Here is a 13,059-nt window from a genome sequence, read left to right as displayed (position 1 = left end):
TACAATATATTTGTTGTAATTGAATAGCGTAGTATGAAGTGCTCTAAAATATAAATGTCTGAATTAGAGATAGGTCTAAACCAAAACCCAGACCTGAGCATCCCCAAATTTTAAGGAGTTTGAAATCTGGCTCTAAGTCCAAATTTTGTGGCTTGGGCCTAGTTCTCATTTATATACTGCAATGCCTTTTAGAACATATGCATCCCAAGATGTTCTATGAAAACTTATCAACATGCAAATCCATCATTACACAAATGATAAACTTAGGACATCCTATGCTAATTGTCATGTTTATTGTCGATTAATAAGTTATCAAATAGCTGTGTCTTCAGCTCTTAATTAGAAATTGTGAAAAAACATATCCCTCATCTCTTGAGGAAGAACATTTCAAGAGAGGAGAGTATGGCCAGTTGTATTTACCTTAGAACTCAATCCTACAAACCTGAAGTCATGTGAGTGGTTCTTACTCCTGGAAGCCATCTCATTGACTTTGATGGGGCTACTCGCATGAATAAGCGCTTGCGGGATCAGGCCCTTAATCTTCAGCGCCTTATGAAATCTGGAGCCGGAAGAGCATGACGTGTAAGTGAGGATATAAAAGTGAAACAAATCCTTTAAATAAGAAGAATGAAAATCTGAAAGTGTCTTAGTTTAAAAGCAAGATCGTAAAATCAATACAAGCACAAACTGGAAAGGAGTCTGAAGACGTGAGAAACTACGTAATGTGAGCCGAATGCTTAAGATTGATAATAACTTCGGCATTAGCATTTTGCATTGATTGAAGCCTTTTAATAGAGGTGTCTAAAAGATTAGTTAGAAGAGAATTGCAGTAGTCTAGCCTGGAGGTAATAAAAGTATGAGCTTTGCCAATGTATTTGAGGATGAAAGGTAGAAACATAGTTGACTAATGTTGTACAAATGGTAAAAAGATGACTTTGTAAGGTTAGAAATACGGATTCAAAGGAACATTGAGAATCTAAAATAACAGCTAAACGATCATCAGAGAGAATGGCTAAAAAGTAGTTTCTTATAAACTAACAAAAAATTACAATTTATTAATGGTGTTATTAAAAAATTAAAAATATAGTACAATTTTTTGTTAAATTCAGCTGCATTTAATTCTCCCCTATGTAGTACAAATATCATGAAAACATGCACAAATAGATGAGAGAAACCAATACATCATCGTATGCTAGTTAAATTTCAGTGGCAAATGTACTCTCTGGCTCTGAGTGGCATGAAACATGTTTTAAATAACTAAAGAAATTAACATGTAATATGGTGTAGGTATATGATATGTATTAGTGGGAGAGAACATCATGTATTTCACATATATATATAAAAACAAGGGGATAAAGAGAAATAAAAAAAGTTAAGTGTCTGAAAAGTCAAATATAGTGTTCAGATCACTCCAAGATGATTTTTTAAGCAGTAGTTTTCAAATATCGTCGACAAATACAATTATATTCCGAAGTATGTATAATGTGTGCCTGTCAAGGGGAGGAAGTTTGAACTCTTTCAGGGGAATGTTTGAGTAGTACAGCTATTACTACTGAAATTTTTCAGAGAAACCAAAAAAGAAATGCATACAAACTATCCTTATGATCTTCCCCGTGGTTTTAGAAAGATGGGTAAGGTGAGACGATGGGTGTTAGCATAAGAGATGATCTCTACTGGATTGTTTTTTTTCCATCCAAAGGAATAATCTGAGCACCTCCAAGATTAATTATATTGGTGTGGTAGGATTTTAACACGCATGGAATCTCTGGCTCTTCTTCTGGTTTGTGTGGTACCATATATACCAATGCAGAGTTTTGTATTTTTATGGTTATTTTGGAGGATTTTGGGGAGGGAAGAAGGGAATGATCAGTTGTCTGTATTCTGCTCTTTGGATATGCTTGGGTAACTCATTTGACTTCAAAGGTGTTACACTATTGTAACTTTGGAAATCTGAGAGCAGGATCTCGATCATGATGGGAAAACTGCTTACATGAGATAAAACATAAAATACTCAAAATGAAACTGAGAACGAGAGCAGCAGAATGAAACTCTCAGAGTGAACTTAGGCGCTGAGCCCTTTTTGTGAACTGTTTTTTATACTGCAGTAATGCCAAAAGCCCTGCTCCATGGCCGTGTTTCTCTTTTGTTGTTGTTGTTGTTTTTTTGCTAACCTTATCAATACTAGTCCATACAGGAGAAAAAAATCTTGGTGGTTAAAATCTACTAAATGTATAATGAAGATAAGCTTTCTTCCTTTCTAAAGAGTGTTAGGTTTTAAAATGTAATAATTTGTTAACTATAGAAACATTTCATAATATTTTACTATAAGCTAATACCAGATGTGTGGTACCATATATACCATATCTATAGTAGCTGAAATACTTTGAAATGCATTTTGATATTTACAACTTCTGTCCATTTCAACACTTACAGCCATAATATATTTTGTGGTAATAACTTCCAGCATCAGTTCATCAACATTTACTTTTCTTGGCGTAGTGGAGCAACATTAAATGATCTCATTTGCTGTCAAGTAGGCTCGTGAAATATTGCATGCTGCATGACTTTTGGTCTGAGAAACCAATGTCTGTTCGTGTTTGCCTTCCCTACCTGACTACCAGTAACAGCACATTCTTTGGGTGTTCAGTCCTGGCAGGTGCTGTGTGCTCTAGCCAATCCAATAAAGCACATGCTTAATGTTAAGCACATGAGTAGTTTCACTGATCTTAAGCATATTGTAAAGTGCTTTGTTGAAATGGTCTGAGCACTTGGAGGGATTGAGATCTAGTTGGCTGTGTTATTAGACACCATTTAACTAATTGAACTCTTTAAAATATTCCCATTTTATTCAAGTTGTAATTTCTGCTATGAATTGAGCACTGCAATACATTTATAAAAGGTGTAAGGGCCAGATTCTGCTTTTAGTTATACCTGGGTAAATCTGGAATAAGGGTCTAACCTTAGCCCAACTGATTTCAGTGGGAGTTTTGATGTTGACTTCAGTAGGTGTGGGATTTGTTTCCAACTTTGTAAAGAAAATGGAATTATTGTGCATTTACCATTTTAGCGCCTAGATACCATAGTGACTGAGAAATGAAAAAAGAAGGAAAGCAGGCCCTGAAACTTGCAGATCCTTATTCAGATGATTAGCCCTTACTCAAGTATGTAACCCCATTGACTTAAAATGAAATCCCATTATAGTGAGATAAGATTGTTTTACCATTGGTCAGTGAACCTATTCATATGAGTAGGGGTTTGCAGGATCAGGTTTGTAGTTTGTAAATGGGAGCTGAAAATGGCCCTAAATGCATAAAGTGACAAAACTTCAAGATTTCTTTTTTCTCCATTTTCAGTTTGTTTTCCCTGCAAAATGTGATGATGATCACAATAATGGTAATAAATTAAAGTGTAAAAATAATAATTTCAAATGCAGAGTAAAAAGAAAAGGAGTACTAGTGACACCTTAGAGACTAACCAATTTATTTGAGCATAAGCTTTCGTGAGCTACAGCTCACTTCATTGCCGATGAAGTGAGCTGTAGCTCACGAAAGCTTACGCTCAAATAAATTGGTTAGTCTCTAAGGTGCCGCTAGTACTCCTTTTCTTTTTGTGAATACAGACTAACATGGCTGCTACTTTGAAATGCAGAGTAGTAACTAATAAAGAGTCAGGGCTTATTGAGTCAGGGCTCATTGCTTGTGAACCAAAAAGTGTCACTGAGGTTTAGGTGTGCAAGGTCTGCAAGTTTAAGGGCTCTCAGTTTTTGAGACTTCTTTGTTGATTATAGATTTGTTTCTAGCAGCAAATCATTGACCACCTTCTTCATTCCTTGCTTACCTAAAATTCTGATTGATGTAAGAGAATGTAGGACTGAACCCCAACTATAAGCAGTATTTGAGTATATTGTACAGTACTTTCTAAAACTTGTAATTAATGTAACTGTAAACTGTTGTAATATGAATAATATATTTTGAAGGTTATTTACTTGCTAAAATACATGGAACACAAACTAGAACGCGCTTAAAATTTGTACTTTTCTTATACAAAACATTAGCATTTTAATAGTACTCCACTATTTTTTATGAGGCTTCACTGTTTACAAAGAAGGAAGACCAGATCTGTGTCAGAGTATTTTTATATATGTACGGATTTAGTACAGCAGTAAAATGCTGTCTTGTATTAATAACTGTTTGTTGTTGTTTTAGTGGGAAGAAATTAGTGGACTGGATGAAAATTACACTCCTATACGAACATACCAGGTATGCCAGGTCATGGAACCTAACCAAAATAACTGGCTTCGGACTAACTGGATTGCAAAAGGCAATGCACAAAGGATTTTTGTAGAACTGAAATTCACTCTGAGGGATTGTAACAGTCTTCCTGGAGTACTGGGGACATGTAAAGAAACTTTTAACTTATATTATTATGAAACAGACTACGACAATGGCAGGAATATCCGAGAAAATCAGTATGTAAAAATAGACACCATTGCAGCAGATGAAAGTTTTACCCAAGGTGACCTTGGGGAGAGAAAAATGAAACTTAATACAGAGGTGAGAGAGATTGGAGCTTTGTCCAAGAAAGGATTTTATCTTGCATTTCAAGATGTAGGTGCCTGCATTGCTTTGGTTTCTGTCAAAGTCTACTACAAGAAATGCTGGTCTATTATTGAGAACTTAGCTATTTTTCCAGATACAGTGACTGGCTCAGAGTTTTCCTCTCTAGTTGAGGTACGAGGAACTTGTGTCAGCAGCGCAGAAGAGGAGGCTGATAACTCTCCTAGGATGCACTGTAGTGCAGAAGGAGAATGGTTAGTGCCTATTGGAAAGTGTATCTGCAAAGCTGGATACCAGCAAAAAGGAGACACTTGTGAACGTGAGTAAACCTACACTTTTAATAATATCCTACAATAGCAGGTGGGTTCTACAGTCACATTTCTATTGTCTTTGCATCAAAATATGGTATTAGGCCCATACTAATACTTTGAGCATTTGAATCTATACACTTCATACTGGCGAACTTAAATCAGTCAGCTCTTTCAGGAATGGAAGTCAACATTTGCATATTGCATTTTCAAATATAAAATAGGCAATTCAGAGCACAGTTTAATGTAAATACAGTTGCAGAAATTACAATTCACACAGAAATAAGCTCAGGATGACATTCAGTGTAGTTCTTCGTGATGCTACTGAACAGATTGTATCTTGCTAAGAAGACCTTATTAACGTTCTTGTGTATGAGCATTATATAAACTACTTGCTGTTGTTCCATATGTTTTGTGACAGAAAATTATAAGGAAAATAAAACTCAGGATATATGGAATTTGTGCTAAAGCATGTTTATTAATGTATAGCACATACTCCAAATGAAACCTGAGCTACAAAGTTTTGAATCTGCATTTCATTCTCACTCCTGTGCAAATGCAGTAGATTTATTTATTTTAAATCTGTTTCTTTCAAACAGAATATATCAAAATATCGAGTGGCAGAATTTCAGTCAATATTTTTTACATAAAATTAATTCAGCTAGAATCTTAAAAATAAAACTTTTGGGTTATTTATGGATTACATTGGGACTACTATGGAGAGCTTTTTATTTTGTATTTTCAGCATGTAGTTCATCTGGTAGTGTTAGGTTATTGGAAAGCAGTTACATTTCAGAGTAACACACAGGATTAACATTTTCACTCTGGCTAGTGAATAAAATCTCAACGTAGTTTGCTTTTTGAAAACAATCTCTTTAGGTCTTGATGCTGTCACCTGTATTCATATACTTACTCTGCAAGTAAATGGAGCTACTTGGGTACAAAGGCAATTCTGAGCATAAGTGTGACACAATCGGGCTGTTTTGTTTACAGTGAAGGTTCTAGGATACTAGGTACTTTGTATAGTGAGTAATGGTTTCAAATATATTTAACACAGAAACTGATATGCCATCAGATTTTTCTTGTAGCGTATGATAGAAACATACTTGTCTGTTTGTAGTGCTGCAGAAAAAATGATATAAAATAAATGTGAAAGTGAGAAAATACCAAAAAGTAAAACAATTACAGGCATTGAAAAATCAAGGGAGTGACGTATATCTGACTTATTTTGGGGTTGGTCTAAGACTAAACCCTGCAGTCAATGAGTTTAATGAGAGTTTTGTCTGTGTAAGGATTGGAAAAGGACTGCAGAATTTGGCTCATACTGAAAGGAAGAAAGCAAGCAGCGTCTGATCCTGAATCCTTAGTCTTCAGGAAATTCACATGATTGCCTTCAGCAGGGGTTTACAATGGAAGATTTGGTACATAGTTGGAGTGTGTGGAGTTGGTCTGGGATCTTTCCAATTTTCTTTCAGCATTGTGGGGGAAGGGCTGAGTTTCTACCGTGTGGAGGGTGATCTCATTAAGAGTTATAATGTGAAAACTGCCCACAAAAATCAGTTCAATACGGTGTGTCTAGGCTCTGTTAAAAGTATTAAAATCATTTGGCCCCCATCAGAGCACATTCTGAAACCTTCAAAGGCTTTCTCTGGAGACACTGACTTTTTTTTTTTAAGCATCTTAGTTAACTCACAGTTGATGATGTGAACCATGGATAGGTCTATAATTATAATACTAATTTTCTTTGACTTTCAGTAAAGGAGAGAAAGTGCCCAGCCAAAGGGAAAGTAGGGGTAAAGGGGTAGGGGAAGGGAATCAGTGTTTGGTAATTGGAATTCAAGTAAATTGTTTATTAAATAGGCTTCTTAATTTCTAACCACAGCGATGTTGACAAAGGAATTAAATGATAACTTGTACTTGAGTTCATTTGCAAGAACACTGCCCATTTTTGGCCTGCTTCCAGAGCAATTGCTAAGAGAATACGCAACTCTGGAAGCAGTCCAGAGGCACATTGATAGGATTTCTCCACTTTTCTTTCAGTGATCTTGTTAAGAGTTTGAAAACAAACTCTGGCTCCATATTGAGGCAAGTTAATATATTGAGGCGAGAGAGAGGGTGGGAGGCAGCCACTCACAGAATGAATGCTGTTACCAGTTTGAAGTCCAAATGATCTGGGTGACTCTGTGGCTCTGTAGTAGTTGCATTCTGTGATACTCGTTAGGATTCTCTGCACTTGAAGATGTTATTAAGTATGATCAACTATATAGTGACTGATAATGCAGCTGACATACTGATACTGTCACTGTTTTTGTGACAGATATTGAAAGAAACTTATCAGGATGTTGACACTAATGCAAGTGGCTATCTGTTACTGTCAAACTTTGAAACAGATCAAGCAGAAGCAGGTCGGTGCATGCTTCCTTAATCCAGACCTTTTGTGGTCCTTCTTAAGGACTCAAAGCTGCAAAAACCAGGCATTCTGCATTGACTTCATGCTAGTAAGCACTGGACATAAGACGCTGTCTTGATGGTTGAAAAAGATACCTTTTTTTTTCTTCAATCATGGTGGCTCAATGGACTAAATTTAAGTTAACACCATTGAAACCCTGCTAAGATGCAGGCTAACATGTTTGAAGATGTATTAGTTGGCTGGGTTGTAGCCAAGGGAGGATGGTTGGTGAGAGCATAGGCTACAACATAGTCATCTAATACATCTTCAGATGTGTTAGCCAGCATCCTAACAGGGCTTTTTGATTGTGTTACGCTAACTTATTTGAGCTACACTGGTTGAAAAAGTCATCTTTTTTGTCTCTCATGACATCACCAGTGAGTAAGTATTTGCAGGACCTTAAGAAACAACGTTTTATCTTTTAATTTTAATTTAGACAAATTTCACTCCCAATACGTTGGCAGAGGATATTTGTGTCATGTAAACAAATACTCTGCAAATAGTAGTAACTGATAGTGCTTATCAAAGATTAAATATTAAACTTGGGCACTAGTTTTCCCCTTGTGTTCTATCTCCAGTACCAAATCTTTTAATGTGTATCTATATATAAATGTCCTTATTTTGGATGTACATTGAATTATTCACATAATAAATTTGCATTCTATTAGCATCTTGATGCATAAACCAAGTTAGGACTATATTGTGCTAGGTACTGCACAGACGTATAATAGAAACTGTCTCTGCCCCCAAAGAATTTACAGTCCTAGTTTAAGGCAAGCCACACCACAACAGCTAGGTGAAATGAAGTGTGTGTGGGGGTGGGGAGGAGGAGGGCGGTAGCGGTAATAACATAGGCCACGTCTGCACTATCGGCTGGATCGGTGGGTAGTGATGGATTGATTGGGGATCACTGGACGCGATAAATCAATCCCAAATCGCTCTGCTGTCGACTCTGGAACTCCACCAGGGTGACAAGCTGAAGTGGAGTCGATGGGGGAGCGGCGGCAGTCGATCCAGCTCTGTGAGGACGCGAAGTAAGTGATTCTAATTCGATCGAAGGTACGTCGACTTCAGCTACGCTATTCTCGTAACTGAAGTTGCGTATCGGAGATCGACCCCCCTCCCCCCCCCAGTGTAGACCAGGCCATAGTCTTAGCTTTAGAGAGCTTACATTTTAAGGCTTGATCCTGACAGTGCTTAGGAAATGGTGAGCCCCTAAAACATCCACAGACATACTGTTTCTGCTACTGTAAAAACAAATGGAAATGTTAACACTTGGGAGCACTACATAGGACCCATTCCTGCAATTCTCACATAGCCTATGACCTGTGCAGTGGGAATTTCACCTATTTTGCCTATGCAAGGACCGCATTTGGGATAATATTTGAATAACTGTGGTTTGGGGGAAAGGAGGGAAATTCTTTCTAAAGTTCTACTATAATCCACTTGCCATATGTTTCACATTATTTAAAGAGAAACTATGCCCATTTGCTCCTGAGCAGCAGTATGATATTTCAGAAGGTAGGAAGCACCTTTCAACATGAATGAACTGAAAAAATATAGGTGAAAATTAATTTGGCACCACGTCTGAAAATTCAGATTTCTGGAGTAAGCCAAACAGGTACAGTTTACTCTTATCTGCTTTGTAATACTATGTGCATTAGAAGAACACAACAGAATACAATTTGCTTATCCAAAAAATGGGAGAGGGCTACAACTTGTTATGGAATGCATGTCACTGAAGTGAAGGGTACATGCTTGATTTTTGGGCTGCACTGTATATTGTATGCAGCAACTTGCAACCTGCCACAAACTGCTACAGGAACTACTGATTTCTTTTGGGACATAAACTTTTGGAGCTAGTAAATGTGACTTGACAGAGAGGTCCAGTCTATGAGTTACGTTATATGTGACACATTTGTGATATATCATTTTTAGTTACATTTTCAGGCATATTCCACTTCAGAATAATTTTTCTGATCAGTCTGTGTTAACACTGAGCTAATGTCATAGCATACTGTTAGGAGGGACTGTACTGCTGGAGGAGCCTGCTTCTGAGACTTAAAGATTGGCCATTAAAAATCTCATAGCACTTCTAATAAGAGTAGATTGTATGAACTGTAAATCAATGTAGAATTTGGCCCAGGGTGTCTTTCTGAAGAGTTGTGGCTAACCTGCAGTTTGGGGTAATTATCTCCTGTCTACCTAAATTCCATGCTGTTTCAGTTTTCCCTGTTCCTCTTCCTTTGCACTGCTGCAAAGGCTTATACGGAGTCAAAACCTTCAAGTCCTTTGCTGGAGTAGAGTAAGTAAGGTTGGATCCGTCTCCCTCCCAGTACTCCCAGGCGCAGAGCTGTATTGTATTAGGTGGGGCATTTCAGTGTGGGGAGGAGGTGTGCTTGGAACACAATGCACTAGCTGTCCTCACCTGTCTATGGTGTGACTTCAAGCAAGTTGTAGCTAAGGCAGAGCACAGGTAATTTGTAGCTGGCTCTCTGATGGCCTCTCTCCTGTCTGCACCCAGCAAAAGCTGGATGTGGCAGACTCTGCCCCACGTTCTTTTCCCTTTTCTAAAGTGTTCTGTAATGTTTCTGTGCACTATTAAACAGTTGCTGGTTTGGTCCCCAGATGTGACTCTGTTTCAGTGGTGGATGCTTCTGTGTATATCAGTTTGTGAAGAATTTATGTAGGGTTTAAAAAATGTGGCTGATACCTACTTGCTGGAGGATGAGAAAGGTAAGTACAGGGCTCTGACCTCCTGCCATCCCCAGCTGTTCAGAGGAGAGCTGGAATTTCCATGGGCTTTCATGAAGATGCTGCTTAGGGACACCATGTTTTTATATTAGTCTTTGGCTAAAAAATGACTCAGTTGCTAGAAGGTAAAAGGATACTGGTTTGTTTTTCTTTTCCAGAGAGTTGTGGCTGCCTTTCATGGAGTGGCTAGGTAGGAGAGTTATCTCTTCCACAGCATCCTAGCTGTTATGGAGACAAGGGTTTTTTACTACTCTGCTACATCCTTCTGGTATAACTGAAGGTGGAATGGGTCTTCAGTACTGTCCTGCTCCTTTAGCCTTTTGGGTGCTTTGAGTAGAGGAGGGAAGGGGGAAGAAGTTTATTCTATTTTACTACTTCTCCAGCCTTCTCCCCCTCTTCTTCAACCCTCCCCCCTCAGAATTCCATGCTTTCCTAAGTTAAAGGAGGGAGAGGGAGTCTTGCTTGTGGTCAGCGGGTGATAGGTCCCCAACACCACCACCCTTTCAGTCACTCAACTACTTACCTACAGCCTGTTAAGCTGCAAGGCATAGATAGGAGGTTCCTTTGAAGCATTTCCTTATGTTATCTGCCCCTGAAACTGGCTACTCACAAAATCGAAGACCCTCAGAATCAATGTAGCCCATTTTACCAATTTTACCTTAAACTACCGCTCCTGCATAACACACAGCACTTGCAATGAAACAAAAATAAGCTTATTTAAGAAAGAATAGAGATTCCATTAGAAACGAGAGTGTGACGGGGAACAAATGGTTACAGTACAAAGCAAAATCATAAAACGCAAACTAAGACCTACACCTATGAATAGTTCTTTCCTTTCTAGTAGGAACAGGAGAAAATAGTAGGTTCCCCCCCCAAGTTCAGTCTGTTGCAGAGCTCATTGGCTTCACAGGAACCGGGGTCCAGCCTTTCACAAAAAATACCTCTGCACAACAAAATGTCTGATCAGTGAATGGATTCAGAGTGCTTCTCCTCACTGTGTTATACTGAAAGTCTTTTGTCTTTATTCATAGGCAGGGCGGTCCCCTGTCTGTTATAATGCTTCTTTTTTGTTTCCAAGTGGTTTTGATTGTTGGCAGGAGGATTCTGGTGGTTTTCCATTGACTGTTCTGTGATGGGGCAGTGGTAGACAATTGAACCTTGCATTATGTTACTTGCTAACCAGGGAGGGAGGCAACTCCCTCCTGCTTGAATAGGCCATCACCAAAAAAATCACTCCATGGTGACTGCCTTTAACTTTGAGACCTTAGGGCCATAAACTACAATATAGTTACATTCTTCCTTCGGTATTACCCCTACATACATTATGCCATGATTTTGAACAAGCTTTCAGCAGAGACCTTACATGTTACCCTTTGTGGATAATTATCCTGTGAGCAATGTATTTGATGTAATGAGTTTGTCATGTCTGAGATGAGAGCTGTTTGCAAAGAACGGGGGATCCTTTGTCAAGAAACCTGTGCCAGAGAAGCCTTCCCTGAATAATCAAAATCAGGTATAAATCCAGATTTGTGTTTAGTTGTTGATCAAATGCTGGGTATATCCACTCCCAAGAGAAGGAGGCGCGCGGTGGTGGTCGGGGACTCTCCCCTCAGGGGGACTGAGTCATCTATCTGCCACCCTGATCGGGAAAACAGAGAAGTCTGCTGCTTGCCAGGGGCTAAGATTCACGATGTGTCAGAGAGACTGCCGAGACTCATCAAGCCCTCGGATCTCTACCCCTTCTTGCTTCTCCACGTGGGCACCAATGATACTGCCAAGAATGACCTTGAGCGGATCACTGCGGACTACATGGCTCTGGGAAGAAGGATAAAGGAGTTTGAGGCGCAAGTGGTGTTCTCGTCCATCCTCCCCGTGGAAGGAAAGGGCCAGGGTAGTGACCATCGAATCGTGGAAGTCAACGAATGGCTACGCAGGTGGTGTTGGAGAGAAGGCTTTGGATTCTTTGATCACGCGATGGTGTTCTATGAAGGAGGAGTGCTAGGCAGAGATGGGCTCCACCTTACGAAGAGAGGGAAGAGCATGTTTGGGAGCAGGCTGGCTAACCTAGTGAGTAGGGCTTTAAACTAGGTTCACCGGGGGAAGGAGACCAAAGCCCTGAGGTAAGTGGGCAAGCAGGATACCGGGAGGAAGCACAGGCAGGAACGTCTGTGAGGGGAGGGCTCCTACCTCATACTGAGAATGAGGGGCGATCAGCACGTTATTTCAAGTGCCTATATACAAATGCACAAAGCCTTGGAAACAAGCAGGGAGAACTGGAGGTCCTGGTGAAGGCAAGGAATTATGACGTGATTGGAATAACAGAGACTTGGTGGATAACTCACATGACTGGAGTACTGTCATGGATGGTTATAAACTGTTCAGGAAGGACAGGCAGGGCAGAAAAGGTGGGGGAGTAGCACTGTATGTAAGGGAGCAGTATGACTGCTCATAGCTCCGGTACGAAACTGCAGAAAAACCTGAGTGTCTCTGGATTAAGTTTAGAAGTATGAGCAACAAGAGTGATGTAATGGTGGGAGTCTGTTATAGACCACCGGACCAAGGGGATGAGGTGGATGAGGCTTTCTTCTGGCAACTCGCAGAAGGAGGCAGTGACCATGAGTTGGTCGAGTTCAGGATCCTGACACGGGGAAGAAAGGTAAGCAGCAGAATATGTACCCTGGACTTCAGGAAAGCAGACTTTGACTCCCTCAGGGAACTGATGTGTAGGATCCCCTGGGGGAATAACATGAGGGGGAAAGGAGTTCAGGAGAGCTGGCTGTATTTCAAAGAATCCCTATTGAGGTTACAGGAACAAACCATCCCGATGAGTCGAAAGAATAATAAATATGGCAGGCGACCAGGTTGGCTTAACAGTGACATCCTTGCGGATCTTAAACATAGAAAAGAAGCTTACAAGAAGTGGAAGATTGGACAAATGACCAGGGAAGAGTATAAAAATATTGCTCAGGCATGTAGGAATGAAATCAGGAGG

At 39.6% G+C, this 13,059-nt stretch overlaps 1 protein-coding gene across 7 annotated transcripts in view; it reads left to right on the top strand.

Moving 5' to 3' along the window:
• The window catches only part of EPHA7 (EPH receptor A7), a 178,043-nt gene that overhangs the window by 5,339 nt on the left and 159,645 nt on the right, over window positions 1-13,059 (top strand). For 4 of the 7 annotated variants that reach the window (XM_077811677.1, XM_077811676.1, XM_077811675.1 and 1 more), the window contains exon 3: window positions 4,206-4,875. In XM_077811677.1, coding sequence (XP_077667803.1) covers window positions 4,206-4,875 — 670 coding nt within the window. Of the gene's footprint in view, window positions 1-4,205; window positions 4,876-13,059 lie in introns of those variants that run through there. The other 3 variants (XM_077811678.1, XM_077811680.1, XM_077811679.1) reach the window with 1 other exon arrangement.

The sequence above is a fragment of the Eretmochelys imbricata genome, chromosome 3, assembly GCF_965152235.1.
Source record: "Eretmochelys imbricata isolate rEreImb1 chromosome 3, rEreImb1.hap1, whole genome shotgun sequence".
Classification (NCBI taxonomy): Eukaryota; Metazoa; Chordata; order Testudines; family Cheloniidae; genus Eretmochelys; species Eretmochelys imbricata.
This window is presented reverse-complemented; position numbering and strand designations above follow the sequence as displayed.